The sequence below is a fragment of the Nematolebias whitei genome, chromosome 22, assembly GCF_014905685.2.
Source record: "Nematolebias whitei isolate Nwh7 chromosome 22, NemWhi1, whole genome shotgun sequence".
NCBI classification, from domain to species: domain Eukaryota; kingdom Metazoa; phylum Chordata; class Actinopteri; order Cyprinodontiformes; family Rivulidae; genus Nematolebias; species Nematolebias whitei.
The window spans coordinates 2,092,485-2,107,902 of record NC_056519.1 but is presented as its reverse complement, the minus strand read 5'-3'; the positions used below and the strand labels follow the sequence as shown (position 1 = coordinate 2,107,902).

General features: G+C 44.9%; 2 protein-coding genes across 2 annotated transcripts in view; both read right to left on the bottom strand.

Annotated features, from left to right (window-relative positions):
- Window positions 1-977, bottom strand: part of nots (nothepsin) — a 6,769-nt gene extending 5,792 nt beyond the window's left edge. The window contains exons 1-2 of the mRNA XM_037695747.1: window positions 900-977; window positions 456-636 (exon numbers count right to left, since the gene is read on the bottom strand). Coding sequence (XP_037551675.1) covers window positions 456-636; window positions 900-958 — 240 coding nt within the window. The 5' untranslated portion in view covers window positions 959-977. The remainder of the gene's footprint in view (window positions 1-455; window positions 637-899) is intronic.
- A 1,188-nt stretch (window positions 978-2,165) lies between these two features.
- cct2 (chaperonin containing TCP1, subunit 2 (beta)) lies at window positions 2,166-10,186 on the bottom strand. The gene is made up of 16 exons (XM_037695911.1): window positions 10,104-10,186; window positions 8,951-9,025; window positions 8,808-8,873; window positions 8,602-8,716; window positions 8,442-8,518; window positions 8,256-8,368; window positions 6,741-6,943; window positions 6,558-6,658; window positions 6,281-6,408; window positions 4,354-4,457; window positions 4,154-4,273; window positions 3,055-3,183; window positions 2,801-2,904; window positions 2,612-2,711; window positions 2,403-2,544; window positions 2,166-2,324 (listed from the first exon to the last, which is right to left on the bottom strand). The coding sequence occupies exons 1-16, from the start codon at window positions 10,104-10,106 to the stop codon at window positions 2,294-2,296; spliced, it is 1,611 nt and encodes a 536-aa protein (XP_037551839.1). The 5' UTR covers window positions 10,107-10,186; the 3' UTR covers window positions 2,166-2,293.
- Window positions 10,187-15,418: the final 5,232 nt, after the last annotated feature.

Below are 15,418 nucleotides of genomic sequence, written 5' to 3'. Positions count from 1 at the left end.
AACATCCAAGGTCCAACATTCAGCATCCAACATTCAACATCCAAGGTTCAACATTCAGCATCCAACATCCATCATCCTATGTTCAACATTCCATGTCCAACATTCAGCATCCAACATTCAGCATCCAACATCCAACATTCAGCACCCAACATTCCACATCCCAAATCCAATGTGCAACATCTGACGCTTTTATTTTGTAATATTTTAAGATGAAGCTGCAGTGGGCGGAGTCAAACCGATCAAAACAGAAGATTAAAGCCTGAACATCTTTCAGGATGCTCAGTCTCGATGAGTTAAACAACAGAAATGCTCTTTTCAGTTTCTCCACAAACAAAACAAACATCAGGAGCTAAAAGATATTTCGTCATAAAAGAAAGTTTATATATATAAAATTCTAAAAAGGTCTCGTGGATGCTGACAACAGTCGGAAGCATCTAGAAACGTGGAACTCTTACGTCCATGAAGTTGTAGATCTTCTGACTGGAGCGTCCGAGGCGGAGCGACGGCGTCCCGGGCGGGAAGCACTGAGCGTAGCGGCGGTTGAACATGTCGGGTCTGTAGTCCTTCAGGAAGTCCTCCAGCAGGCCCTCGGCCCGGAGCTGGGTCCGGATCGGGACCACCCGCGTCAGAGCAACCCTGAGGACAAACGTTCATTTAAGCGTCCTGCTGCTCGTGGGTCAAAAGGATCCGAGGCCTCAGGGGTCACAGGGTCAAATGAGGGTTCAAATAATTTATTTACTTTTTAAAACGTTGTTGGTAAATATTTAACTGGAACCAAGAAAAAGTTGTTCATCTCAGAAAACAGCTGATCTGGTTCCACCCAGCACCTTAAATTAATTTTGTTAAATAGAAAGTTTTACACGAATCAGCTGTTTTAACGGAGTTAGTTTTTTGTTCACCTGAGCAGAGCCGAGCTCGTCCACGAGGACAGCAGCAGCAGCAGCAGCAGCTTCAGCATGGTGTCCGTCAGCCCACTGCCGCCCGGCTAAAGTTCGGTTAGTTTATCAAAGGAGGCCGAGGTCCTGATTGGACCTCGTGGAACTGAAGAGCAAACAGCTCAACCCACCCCCCCCCAGGTCCAGAGTCAGACCTTCAGCTGAAACATCAGAACAAGCTGGAATTAAAACCATCGACTGAGCTTCCATGAGATATTATAATAATAATTATTATTAATATTAATAACAAACATCTGTTTACACATCAGCTCTGAGCTCGGGTCGTTTTCTGATTTTAAAAACAAAATTTAAACTTTCAGACATTTTGTAAAAATCACTAAATCAAGAATGAAAAATAAATATGAGCTAAAAAAAGAAAACAGCTGAACTTTGCCAAAGATGTCAAACCTGAGTTATGGTCCTCAAAAGAATAGCTAAATGTAGCAAAAGAGCAAAGACAGCCAAAAGCAGCAAAACACTAGCTGAACATATTAAGACTGCTAGAAAATTACAAGTAGCTAAAGGCTAGTTAAAAGCTAGAAATAACAGAATGTATCTAAAGGTTGGCTAAAAGTAGCTAAAATAAAGACGAGGCAGCAGCTGAAGATTTCAATCTGAAAGTTTCTGTTGAGATTTATTTGTAAATAAAAACATTAAATTTAGTCATGGCACTCACCTCCTGATGTTTCATTAACAGCTAAAATGAAGTTGAGCAGATGTTGAAGCCGTCCACCTTCATTTCTTTTTACGTTTGAGTCAAAGGAAACGACAAACGTTTTTAATATTTTAACTTGTTTTATAATTTCACTGTAGTTTGTTTAAATCAGGTCTCTCTTGTAAACGAGTCCTCGAGGCTCAACGAGACCAACCTGTAGGAATAAATCTTCAATGGATGGATGAACGGATGGATGAACGGATGGATGAACGCTGACTCAGGAAACGTTTGACCCGTGGTCTTCGGCTCCGAGCGTGGAGCTGCCAACACGGTTGCGTAACGTCAGCGTGGACTCGGTCGGGTCTCGGTCACTCCGACCCGACGACATCGAGCTGAAACTCACGAACCGTTCTGGAAAACGTTCCGCTCAGACGGTTCTGGTTCCACTTCCCACTGGTTCAGGAGATATTTTGCTAACAGACGCTGCGGATCTGAGCCGTGAACTCACGGGATTCATGTTGAACATTTGAATTAAAAAGCGCAGGTTTGAAAGTGATGACGAGCGAACGACACGCTGGAGGAGCAGTTTATTTATTTCAGTAAACAAAAACAAACATTCAAACTTCCTGTTTGAGTCGCTCCGACAGAGCGGCGAGCGCCGCGGCAGAAACATAAATAAGCTCAACGTCTGCGCCCGTCGTCTCTAACAGGGGTGGTTGTCGGGGACTCGCTTCCTGCAGACAAACAAACAAACAAACAAACGGGTCAAAGAGGGGGATAAACAACGGGTCGGGCGAGGCGGCGGGACTCACCTGGGAGCAGCTTTGATGATGTTGTCCACCCTCAGGATCATCTCGGCCGCCTCGGAGGCGCTCAGCAGCACCTGGCGCTTCACCTGGAACGACTCGGTGATGCCGAGCTCCACCATGTCGCCCACCGAGCCCTCGGCCATGTCTGCGGGACAACGACACCTTAAGGACTCGGCTCACGGCGCCGCCGGCGCAGGCGTGCGGTTACTCACTCAGCCCGAACGTGCTCCTGTTCTCCTGATGCGCCGCTCTCAGCTGGGCCACCAGGTCGGCGCTGTCGTAGCCGGCGTTGTCCGCGATGATGATCGGCAGCTGGGCGAGAAAAGAACCGGCTGGATCAGAACCGGAGGGACTTCCAATTAAAGTTACCGCTCAGTTTGACGTTAGGTCCTTGAACGCACCATCCTCAGAGCCTTGGCGAACGACTCCATGGCGGCGGCCTCCTTTCCCGGCGTCCTGTTGGCCAAATCGCTCACGACCTTCGCCATCAGCATCTCAGAGCAGCCTGGGGAGGAAACACGGTGAGAAGCTTCGCCTGCAGGAGGTCGTCTACAAACCGACCCAGACTGAGGTTCACGGGGTCAGAGTTCACAGGTGAGCACAGAACGGATCGACACACGAGGAACGGTAAACGCAGGACTTCCTGCGGGCGCACCTCCTCCGTACACGGTGCGCGGCTCCTTCACGGTTTGCGCCAACACGCACAGAGCGTCGTGCAGCGAGCGCTCCGCCTCGTCCAGGATCTGCTGAGTCGCTCCGCGCAGGACCACGGTGCACGCCTCACCTGAGGACAGGAGGGGTCAAAGGTCAAGTCACAACACGGCAGCTGCAGGCCGACAACAGGCCTGAAGGTACGGAACAACGAGCGCGCCACAAATAAAACTATTTAGTAATTAGACAATTTATGGAAAAAGATGAAGTAAAAAAAAAAAAAAAGGGCAAAAATTTATTTAAAGCACTTTTTTAAATTAAATCTCTGAGCTACAAAATTAAATAAATGTTGCAAACTCACAAAAAAAGTTGATATTATAAAAATATTTCTTATTAAAAGTTCATCTGTGTTTACATGTGTGCAGGATAAGGTTACCACTATTTTTTATTCTTGTATTTACAAGTTACTTATTTTATTTAGACAATCATGTGAATTTAAATCATAAATAAAATGCAGAAAAAGGTTTACAAAATTAAATAGTTGTTTTCTGTGATTCATGTTTTTTAATTTGCAGATTTTGAGTCAATCTTGTCATCCCGTCCCAATTCTATAAATAATTTAATTAGTCAGAATACATTAAATATAATATTGTATTTAATATCAGGAGTATTTTGTAAATCATTTATACAAATCTTTTAAATTTAATTCTGCACCGTTAGTAAATAATAAAATTAATTAAAAAACATGTTGTACAGATGCCAATTATAGAATATTATGATTTGAATTTTTTTTTTTTTTTAATTGGCACCTTTTGTCGATACAAATTTGCAACATCCAAGTAATATTTTAGTTTTGAAGAACTACAATGTGTAAATATTGATACACTGATTTGATTGACATTGATACACACACACTAGTACAGATTAATATTTCCGTGTATATTTTCATTTAATCTTTTTTTTGGCACCTCCTTTCTGCCACACCGCTGCATTAATTCATTAATTCATTAATTCATTAATTTAAGTGAACGGTCACAAGCGGCTCTGGTCGGTGTGAGATGCAGATTTAAAGCGTTTCCTCCTGAAGCGATGTGCGTGCGTACCCATGGCGACTCCGGAGAAGTGGATGAGCGTGTCCTCGCCGATCATCACCTCCTCGATCAGTTTGCAGTGACCCAGCTTCACCAGCTCCGGGTGGTCGAAGGTGGAGGTGATCTCACCGCCTGAATGAATCAGAATCTCATGAAACCAACGTTTCAGCTAAAACCTCACACTCAATTTTTTTATTTTTATAAACGCGTACCGGTGACGAGGGCGAGGCGCTCGACGCCGGTGAAGTCGGCGTGCTCGATGGCCATGACGCCGGCCTGAGCGAACAGCTGCTCCGGATAGTTGTAGATCAGCTGTCTGAGGAGGAACAGGTGGAGTCGTGAAACAAATGAAAGGGTGAGTCGGGTGAAGGGGTGAGGAGGCGACTGAACAGAGGTACGGAAGGCCGAAGGTGCCACAAGTCTCATCGTTAACACACAAACCAATAAATAAACTCTGCCGGCGACTAAAATCAGATTTCATTTTTAAATTAACACATACATGTAAAACATTATTATTTGATGGTTCCTGTGGCTGCAGTGCATCGTGGGAAAAATTAAGCTCTCTTTCCAAGTCCACAAAGAATTAATTAGTCATCCGACATGTTGGACTTTCCTCCAGCTGCGTGATATCACTAAGCTTAGAAACATCTCATCTGAAAATGATGCAGAAAAACTGGTCCACGTATTTATCACGTCTGGGCTCGACTGTAGTAACTCTCTACTACCTGGGTTTCCAAAAAACTCTTAAAGTCTTCAGTTGATCCAAAACTCTGCTGGAGTTCTGTTGTGAGTGAAGAGACGTCAGATTTCTTCAGTTTTAGCTTCTCTCCATTGGCTCCTGTCAATTTCAGAATAGAATTCAAAATTTCCTAACAGAGCACGTTGCACTCAGACTGCAGGCTTACTTGTGGTTCCTAGAGTTTCCAGCAGTAGAATGGGAATGGGAGGAAGATCTTCCAGTTCTCAGGCTCCTCTCTTGTAGAATCAACTTCCAGTTTCTGTCCGTGAAGCTGACACATTGTCCAGTTTTAAGACTTTCCTTTTTGATAAATCCTATAGTTAGGGTTGGGTTTCCTGAGCTGTCCCTTAGTTCTGCTGCTACAGGCTTAGACTGCTGGAGGACAAACTGACCACATGTCCTCCATCTGCTGCTGTCTGAACTTACTCAGCTCAACCCGTTTGTATTTGTAATTATTTCATTAACATGTTTTTATACCCATAGAAACCACACCTGGACCATGGAAACCACACCTGGACCATAGAAACCACACCTGGACCATAGAAACTACACCTGGACCATGGAAACCACACCTGGACCATAGAAACCACACCTGGACCATGGAAACCACACATGGACCATAGAAACCACACATGGACCATGGAAACCACACATGGACCATGGAAACCACACATGGACCATGGAAACCACACATGGACCATAGAAACCACACCTGGACCATGGAAACCACACCTGGACCATAGAAACCACACCTGGACCATAGAAACCTCACCTGGACCATGGAAACCACACCTGGACCATGGAAACCACACATGGACCATGGAAACCACACATGGACCATAGAAACCTCACAGGGACCATAGAAACCACACATGGACCATGGAAACCACACATGGACCATAGAAACCACACCTGGACCATGGAAACCACACCTGGACCATGGAAACCACACCTGGACCATGGAAACCACACCTGGACCATGGAAACCACACCTTGACCATAGAAACCACACCTGGACCAGTCCTCCCCGACTCCAGCCAGATGGTCCTCCATCTTTGTTCTGGCACTTCCTGTTAAAGGGAGTCATTTCTTCCCACCGTCTCCTCTGAGCTTGCTCAGACTGTGATGAAGATTCAGTCCGTCGACTTCCTCACAGACAACTTTCACAAACTGCCATTTTATAATTACGTGAATATTTTTCTACGTTTTTTTGACGTCAAGTTTTTGTACGACGCTCCGAGAAACTTTTGTTATGAATAAAAATAAAGCTTAAATGTAAATAAAGATAAAACAAACTGAAATGTTTCGGGGTCGATTAAGGTGAAAACTGGTTTTATGAACGGTGTAAACGCGTCTCCGGCGGCCCCTCACGCTCTCGTTGGGCTCAGGTGAGTGTTTACCTGTTGATGAAGCAGTTGATGCCGTGTTTCAGGATTCTCTCCACCTTCTCCTTCATCTTCTGCTTCTCTGCCAGTTCGATCTCCGCGACCTTCGCCGTCGAGTCGACGCGAACTCTGGAGCCGAAGATCTGACGGACGCAGGTGCTCGTTCAGAACCACAAAACTTCAAACACGTTCGTTTTCCAGATTCTGGACTTTTACACGAAGCTGCGATCGTTGCTTTTTGTTTTAATATCTGTTCATTTCAGCTCTGAGATTTTTTTTTGAGTTTCTGAACCTTGATTTTGTCCGTGTCCATTCCGGTGTTGGCGATGAGGATCTTGGCGTTTTCCAGCCTCTTTGGTTGGTTCACGCCGATCTTCTTGTCCAACAGGAAACCTGGACAGATCAAAGCGTCACTCCATGGCTGGGTAACCAATCGTAAACAAGAGCTCCGCCCCCCGAGGGCGCGGCGTCTCACCTTGGTCCAGGTAGGAGTCGGTGAGGCTTCCTCCCAGCTTCTTGATGACGTGGATGGCCTCCAGGTTCCCGGAGCCCTTGAGCCTCATGACGGCGTCCACCGCCAGGTTGGAGAAGTGATCTTTGTGATGAGTCAGCAGTTTGGAGGAGAGCGTGGTGCGGGCGATGTTCAGCAGGTCCTCCTGGAAACGGGCCTGGTCGTTGCTATGGAAACCAGGGAGGACAGATAACGCAGGACATGTCACTTCACTCGAGATGAAATAAAAATACAAACAAATTTGATTAAATTGTTAAACTGACTTAGGGAAAAGTTTTTGACACTAAAGCGAGTTATAAATCACAACTTAACAAACCGTTAATGAATATCTTAAGTTTAAAGTTAAAACAGGCTGAAGACTTTAGTCATTTCCAGCCTTCACACGATGCTGCGTTCACTGTTTACAGGAACTTTGAGCTTTTCAAATAAAGCACCAAGCCGGGACTTAACGGCGTCTGGATGCCTTGGTGATTTCTGATGGGCCGAGGTGGTGGGGGGGTCAAAGCCACCCCACTGCTGATGCACCTTCATGCTGTGAAGGGACACGTTAAATAACGAGCAGCTTTATTACAAAGCAAAGGTCGAAGACGACGCGGAGCAGCTTCGTGTTGGTTTTAAAAACGACACGAGGCAGACGCTCCACGTAAACCCATCTGAGTTCTGCTCCACGACTTTACTGGGTTCACAATACTTGCTTCACTTCTTAAAGTTCATGTCTCTGCTGGGCGAGGCCGAGCCCACGATTTATGAATGACCAGAGGAAGCATAAAGACCGACTGGTCTATTCAGCCATTTATGATTTTTTTTTAGGTCCTTTCGGCTGTTGCCTCTTCACGGATATCCAAACCAAGTCATCCTCCTCCGTCTCACTCCATCTACCTCCACGTCCTCTCTAACTGCGTCCATTTGCATTCTCTGAGTAAAACATCTACCTTCCTTCTCAGCATCATGCCAGCCAGCTCTCTACCTTTGTCATTGTCCCCACATTTAAAGTGTCCACCCTCAGTCCAACATTCGTCACCTTCCTCTTCTCCTCCGTCTCCTGACACGTTTCCCTCCTCGTGGTCTTCGACTAACAGTAGCACGATTTCCTGTTTGTCAACAGCACCGGTGGCGGTCGTTGTTAACCCGGGCCTCGACTGATCCGGTATCATGTCGCTTTGATGAACTCGTATTGTAGTTTTGGCAAAAGTGTTTTACGTCGGATGCCCTTCCTGACACAACCCTCACCATTTACCGGACTTGGGACCAGAACCAGAGCAGTTCTGTTTTCCCAGCGATGCTCGAGTGTCAGGAGTTGATCTGCATGTCGATTTGTTCGGACGGGTCAGAACCAAACGCTGGTCGAACTTCAGACGATTAAAGAATCGGGTTCAGTGAGTTCAACAGGACTTCCTGCTGTAAAAACACACGACTCATCATTAACCGTGCGTGGGACGCCTCCTCCCAGCCGAGTCGGGTCTACAGGTGCGGTCTCACCTGTGGTCGACAGCCGCCTCCTTCAGAGCCTCTCGGGCCACCTGAGTGGCCTTCCTCCAGCCCGAGATGATCGTCTGAGGGTGAATCTTCCTGGCGATGAGAAGCTCCGCCTCCTGAGATAGGTGAAAGCGCAGGTTAAAGAACGGCGACTTTAGGAAACGCAGGCGATCAGGTTGGAAAATTTACCCGCAGCAGCTCGGCGGCGAGCACCGTGACGGAGGTCGTCCCGTCTCCGACTTCGTCGTCCTGAACTTTGGACATGTCTGCAAACACCACGTTCGACGCGCCACGTTTAGTCCGGAACAAACAGAGAAGTGTCCAGCAGATGTTTGACGTCGACACTCACCAACCAGAACTTTGGCGGCCGGGTTGTCGACGCCGATGGCCTTCAGGATGGTCGCCCCGTCGTTGGTCACTGTCACTGTCCCACTTTTTCCTCCTCCGCTCAGCAGGATCTTATCCTGGGAAGACGAGAGGAAACCAGTTACCTGTGAGGGCTTACTTGTAGTTCAACAAAACCAGAAGCAACAAGTCGGTTCTAAAGGGACCTACCATCCCCTTCGGCCCCAGAGTGCTCTTCACCAGGTCTCCGATGGCGATGGCGCCCACGAAGGACGACTGGAGACAGGAAACAGTTTTAATGTAGATATCTACACAGCAGTAAATGGACTTTATAAAAGTGAAACCTAACCCACCAGTCGAGCGGTTTCTGCTTTTTCTTCATCGGCTCCATGTTTGAAGATGCTTACCGGGGCCATCGATAGGGACGCCTACAGAACCAGGTACATTAAGAGAGTCACAAAAACAGGAACGCTGCTGCGAGATGGACTCAGAGTAAGATCAGGTCTGGATAGTTTTCAACCAAACCAGGTGGAACGTTGTTTTATGGCCTCGTCATAAAAACACTAAAATATTCAAACTGTCAAAAACCTTAAAACAAATAAACAAACCAAAGGACATACGGCTCAACTACAGTGATTGTTTTATTGTTACCTAGTAAATCGGTAAAATGTACATTTTTTAACACACAAAACAATTTGATTTATTTCAGTTACACAAATGTTATAAAATAGATATCACAAAAGAAAACTATTCCTAGAATTTAAAATCCAAGAATATATTAATTTAATGACAAACCCACCACCACCTTGGAGGTGCTCATGATTTATAACAATATGAAGATTTTAAATTTTGCAACAAATAAGTAAAGTGCTAGAATTGTTGGTCGATGAAATTATTGACAACCATTGTAATGATAATTGGTTTGGATTCCCAGCACAAGTGAACGCAGCAGCATCGAAGCCCCGCCCATTAAATCCTGGAAACCGCTAGAAGCTTTTAATTTATTAAAAATATCGCGCATGAAAACGCAGCATGCGAAACTGTAGGGATGTTTATACGCAAATTACGATAAGCGTTGCCTCTCCAAGTGTTTGGTGAATATTGATCACATCAATAATTGATGATTTGTTCCCGATTGACGGCTACAAAGGAAGCTGAGGCGATGAGTTAGCATGCTAACGGGCTAACTGCGTGCTAACTAACAAATGATAAACCAAACCGAAACACAAACAACCCCAGGACTTGAAATAATGATATTAGACGTAAACTCGACAGCGTCACCACAGCTGATAAAAACTAAACCTGACACTGAAGCTGTTAGCTTTAGCTTAGCCGCAGCTACAACGCCCATGTGCTGAACACCGGTTAGCACACCGCGCTACAATTCAGCTAAAAAAAAAAAAAAAAAAACTACAATAAAACTAAACATTAGTGTCTATAGGTGGCTGCAGCAGAGAAACATTTGATCTAAGGTTTAAAATGAGATATTTTTAATCAGATACTCACCATGATGTCTAAAATTCAAAGCCGAAGCTGCAGACGCACACTGAGGAAGGGCTGTACGTAGGAGTGACGCAATTACGTAAAGACGCAATGCTGCGTTCATGTACAGTACGGAAAATACAAAGTCAACGTTATAGCCAAATACGGCATGAAAACGCAGAATATGAATAAAATATGCGATGTTTTCATGTAAGTTTTGAGTAAATACAGAAACTTTATTTTTAGGAACGCAGAAACAACAAATATAATAATATTAGTTACATTACTGTCGTTTTTATTTTGTGATAATAGCCTAAAAAATGAACACATTTAGTTTAGTTTTACTTATGAGGTTGTTGAAAGTTAGAACATTTTTTTATATGTCCTAATATATAAAACTTGAAATAAAATCAAGAAATGGTCATTATTTATTCTTTTAGAATCGGTTCAGTACATGTATGTAAAATAGTTTATAAAGGAAGTACATAAAGAACACACTGACCACTTTTAATGGGTTTGTAAACTGAAACATATCAAGTTTTAAAAGTAATTAAAAAATGTAGCTTTTTATCCATTTAAAATTTTAAAAAATTATTTATTGTTTGTTTGTGCTGGGTCCCCGGAGACGCTAAAAGTCAATTTAGGAATATTTAGGACAACTGACTTCTTTTAAACAAACAGGAAGTTCTTCTGTGTCCACGTTAAAGTGAATAAACTTTAAAAAGCTTCTTGGAGCTTTTTTTATTGCGATTCTTTTTGTGTGTGTGAATAAACTGAAGCTGAAATAAAATAATCAGCGGGTCATTTAGTTAGTTTTCATGTCAACTGCTCTGAATATTTTCTCATAAACCAGAATAAACCTTTCAGTCGTGCTGGTTTATCCTCTTGACCTCCTGAAAAACTGAGACGGAGACTCTGAAGTGGAGGGTTGAACTTTTATTCATTTAGTTTAACATTTTTTACACTTTGTTCCTCCGTCAGCTCCTCGTCTTTGAGCCGTGCCTCCGGCCGCGGTGAGCGGTGGACTGGACCGGCAGGCAGTAGATGTGCATGGGAAACACCTTGAAGTAGCTGCTGACCCAGGGTCTGTGGAAACACCAAGCAGAACTTCACAGAGCCTTCGTGTCTGACAATCTGGACCGACACTTATCAGACTTTTCATTTTTATTGTAAATAAAATCCATCTTTGTGTTCAACAGTGGTGGGAAGTTATGCTAACAGCTAAGAGCTAACAGCTAAGAGCTAATATCCATTCATCATCTTTACCCACTTCTTCTTTGTCGGGTCACTGTGTGGGCACACCTGGACAGGTGTCCAGTCCATTGCAGGGACACCTGGGACAATTTAGAGTTATCAATCAGCCTAACATGAGCAGCTGTGGCTGAGTGGTTAGAGCAGTCGTCCTCCAATGCAAGAGTTGGGGGTTTGATTCCATCAGCAGCCACATGTTGAAGTGTCCCTGGGCGAGACACTGAACCCCTCGTTGCCTCCGATGTGTCCCATCGGTGTCTGAATGTGATAAAGCTCTGATTAGTCTTTGTAGAGATCTAGTATAGAGCTGTATGAACGGGTGGCACAGATTGTTGTAAAGAGCTTTGAGTGTACAAGTACAGTCCATTTATCATCTAACATGCATGTTTTTGGTCTGTGGGAGGAAACCGGAGAAAACCCACGCAGCACGGAGAGAACATGCAGACTCCACCCAGAATGGACCACCGGCTGGGATTTGAACCGGTGACCATCTCGCTGAGAGGCAACAGCTCTACCATCTAAGCCACCGTGCCGCCCCTAACAGGTAACAGTGTAATAAATTTTTCGTTTTGCAGATTATCGTTTTTGCTAACTATGGAAACCGTTAGCGGAATTAGCTGAAGCTAAAATATGTTTCGCTAACTTTAAGTCCGCTAATAAAATTCACGAGCTTGTTCCTGTCTGTTGTGGGCGTGTCTCAAGGAGTCAAGAGTACGTGTACATGTGACAAGACGTGATTGGTCGAGGCAGCTTCAACTGGAAGACGTGACACAGACTGACTGACAGTCGTCTTGGTGGTTAGCGGTTTAGCTAGCCGTGCCCACCACTGGTGTCTGATGATGGAAAGAGTCAGGAAGTGAAACACTGGGCTCAAACCGCCGTACGTTTGCGTTTACCTGGCGACTCGCTGGCTCAGACTCAGGTAACACAAGTTTTGCCACAGGAGTTTGTTTTCCTGCCCACGGAGGAACTCGGCTTCCTGCCGTCGCTCCTCGTCCAGACGGACAGACTCCTGAAGCTCCGCCTCGATGTGAGTCAGCTGACAAAACAAAAACATTAGTTGGATCACATGAGCTGTGACGAGCTGTCAATCAGAGCGCGGCGGTCCGATTTCATCAGATTCACTGAATGAAACTCAGGCGGAGTCCAGGAGCTGCAGGAACATCTGCTCATTTTCATCTGGAGTCCCGCTGGACACAACCGTACGGTAAAAAAAGGCACGGTGATGCTCAGCAATAACACACGAGGTCAAATTTAAATACGTTTGTGCGTCACCTCTTCTGTCAGACTCCGGTTGTTTTGCAGCCGTTGGTTCTGATCGTTCAGAGGCAGAGAAGAAGAAGTCGAGTGAAGCGTCACTTCCTGTCTCTGGGACACACCTGGTTTACCTGCTGCACCTGTCTGCTGCTGGACGACGGAGGGCCGGCAACAGAAGCTGACAAACCGGGAGGGAGAGAGAGTTGTTGGACAGCGTGCTGACAAACAAACAAACAAACAAACAAACACACCTGTCTGTGAGGACGTGTCGTAAACAAGTCCGTCGCTGAGCTGCGATTTCTGGTGTCGAATTACAAACGACAGGAAGTTTCCAACACGTCTGAGGAACCGTCTTCATGTTTGTTTGTTTGTTTGTTGCATGTTTGAGGTAAACACATTGTCAAGATAACTCGTTGCTCAGAACGGTCCCAGAGTTGATTTTAAATCAGACAAATGGATCCGTTTCCCCAGAACTCATGCCCAGGTGAAGTCAAATGTTCTCACCAAAGATCAACAACTTCAGACGGCCGTCGACAAACTTCTACAGGCAAAGACCTTGTTTAACTTTGACCTTGATCTGTGACCTTGACTTTAAAGACGGGGTGATGAAAAGTATGCACGGCGCTCCGTCCAGTGACGATGCAGAGGTGTATGAAGTTCGGTAAATTATCTTGAGCGGATCAGAAGTTTACATACAGACGTCACCAGACGTCCACCTCTTTACGGTGAAGAATAAAACCTCGTCCAGGCGGTGATCTCGTCTCAGACGGACTCGACGCTGCACGAGATTTACTCGTTTCATCACAGAACTGTATATCTTGACCTTGGTGGAGCCAAAGTGAAACAGGAAGTGACATCAAAGGGGAACTTCCTGGCCTGATTCTTCATCTCTGAAGAATCAGATTCATCTCTGTTGTTAGCCATCGTAGCTACGCTCTGCTCCCCTTTGTCGCCACTTCCTGTTGCTGACATCACTTCCTGTCACTGCACACAAGAGTCTCTCAACAACTGTTCATCTCAGCGGTGTGAAATTTTATTAATGTCTTTACAAAAACATGTTTGTATTTAATATGAAAGTTTGACGTCAGAGTAAAGTTTTCAAAGATCCGCTCTCTCCTCCAGAAGAAGTCGACCCGCCTGAGGTCCACTCTGACGGTTCTGACGTAACGTTTCCTCCAACATGTTTTAATTTGTAGCAACAGCAGAGCGCCGCCCTGAGGGACAGCTGAGAGCCAGCTGAGAGCCAGGAGAATGTTTGGAGAACATTTAGAAAACAATTGGAGAACATTTGGAGAAAGTTTAGAGAATGTTTAGAGAATGTTCGTAGAACGTTTGGAGAATGTTCTTAGAATGTTTGGAGAATGTTTGGAGAACGTTTGGAGAATGTTTCGTAGAATGTTTGGAGAACATTTGGAGAATGTTTGGAGAAAGTTTAGAGAATGTTTGGAGAATTTTCGTAGAACATTTGGAGAATGTTTGGATAAAGGTTGGAGAATGTTTCGTAGAATGTTTGGAGAACGTTCGGAGAACGTTTCAGACCTAACATCTCCAGAAGTCGCAGCAGAGGCAGATTATTTTCAGGTAAAACTCAGAAACGAGACATTTTAAAAAAAGGTTTCAATGACGTTTGTTTTCGGACCCGTCTGACCCGGTTATGTCTCTGCCAGAACTGATCCTCACACTCATCCGATTCATCCGACCCGACTGGGTTTCAGTCCCCTCTGCAGACACCAACATCCTGAGCTGCACTGTGGTGAAGAGGTTCATTAATCCTGGACCAGTTCTGCTTCAGAACTCTGAGCCCAGACGTCCGCGCAGTACCGAGGAGGACAAGCAGATCCGGATCAGGTGGTCTGACCCGGACAGATCCGTTTACCTGTGCTCTCTGCTGTCCGTCTCTTCCTGAATCTTAGAGAGATGTCGAGTTCCCATCCTGCTCTGAAAACAAACAAACACACACACACGCACGCACGCACACACACACACACACACACACACACACACACACAGGATAACATGTCAGTTAATTACATGTTCTCTGAGGACGAGGACGGTTTCACCTTACGACTGTTGCCACAGCAACAGGAGACACCTGCCCATCAGCCTCTGGGCTGACAGACGACACCACGTGCACGCACACGCACGCACACACACACAGCTGAGTGAGGTTTGTCAGCCGTGGCGTTTGGACGGTTCTGGTTTTGTTTTGTTCTGATTCATGAAATCGGGCCGGCAGAATAAAATGAATGTTCTGCTGAACGTCTCAGAAGAACCATCACGTCTGAGAACTTGATGCCTTTGAAGTGCTGCAAGAAAGAAAACCCGACTAGATTCTGGTACCAGTCCTTCCAGTCATCCGTCTGTCTGTTAGCAAAATATCTCTGAACCAGTGCGTGGATGTGAATGAAGCTTTTACAACTGAATAACCAATAATATTTATATTTTTAACTTGTTTACGATTTTAACTTCCTTTTACCGTTTTTAGAATCACATTTACATTTAATTCAATAAAAAAATTGGGATTATTTTCTCATTAGGATTACTTTAGTTTTACTCTTTAATTATTATGATTTTAAATTCTTTAAACATGATGACGTTAACTCAAAATATAACTTTTATTTAGTTAGAAAAGTTCAACATTGCTTCTTTAGTTTTTCCATGAAAATGACTTAATTCTAGTAAAACAGCTGTAACGTTAGCGGCTTCTGATCAGAAATCATCCCTCGGCTGATTTCTGATCAGAAATCATCCCTCGGCTGATTTGTGCATAAATTACGAACGGTACTTACAGCTGCCGTCCTCGAGGCGCTCGCTCTGCGTCCGTCCTGAAA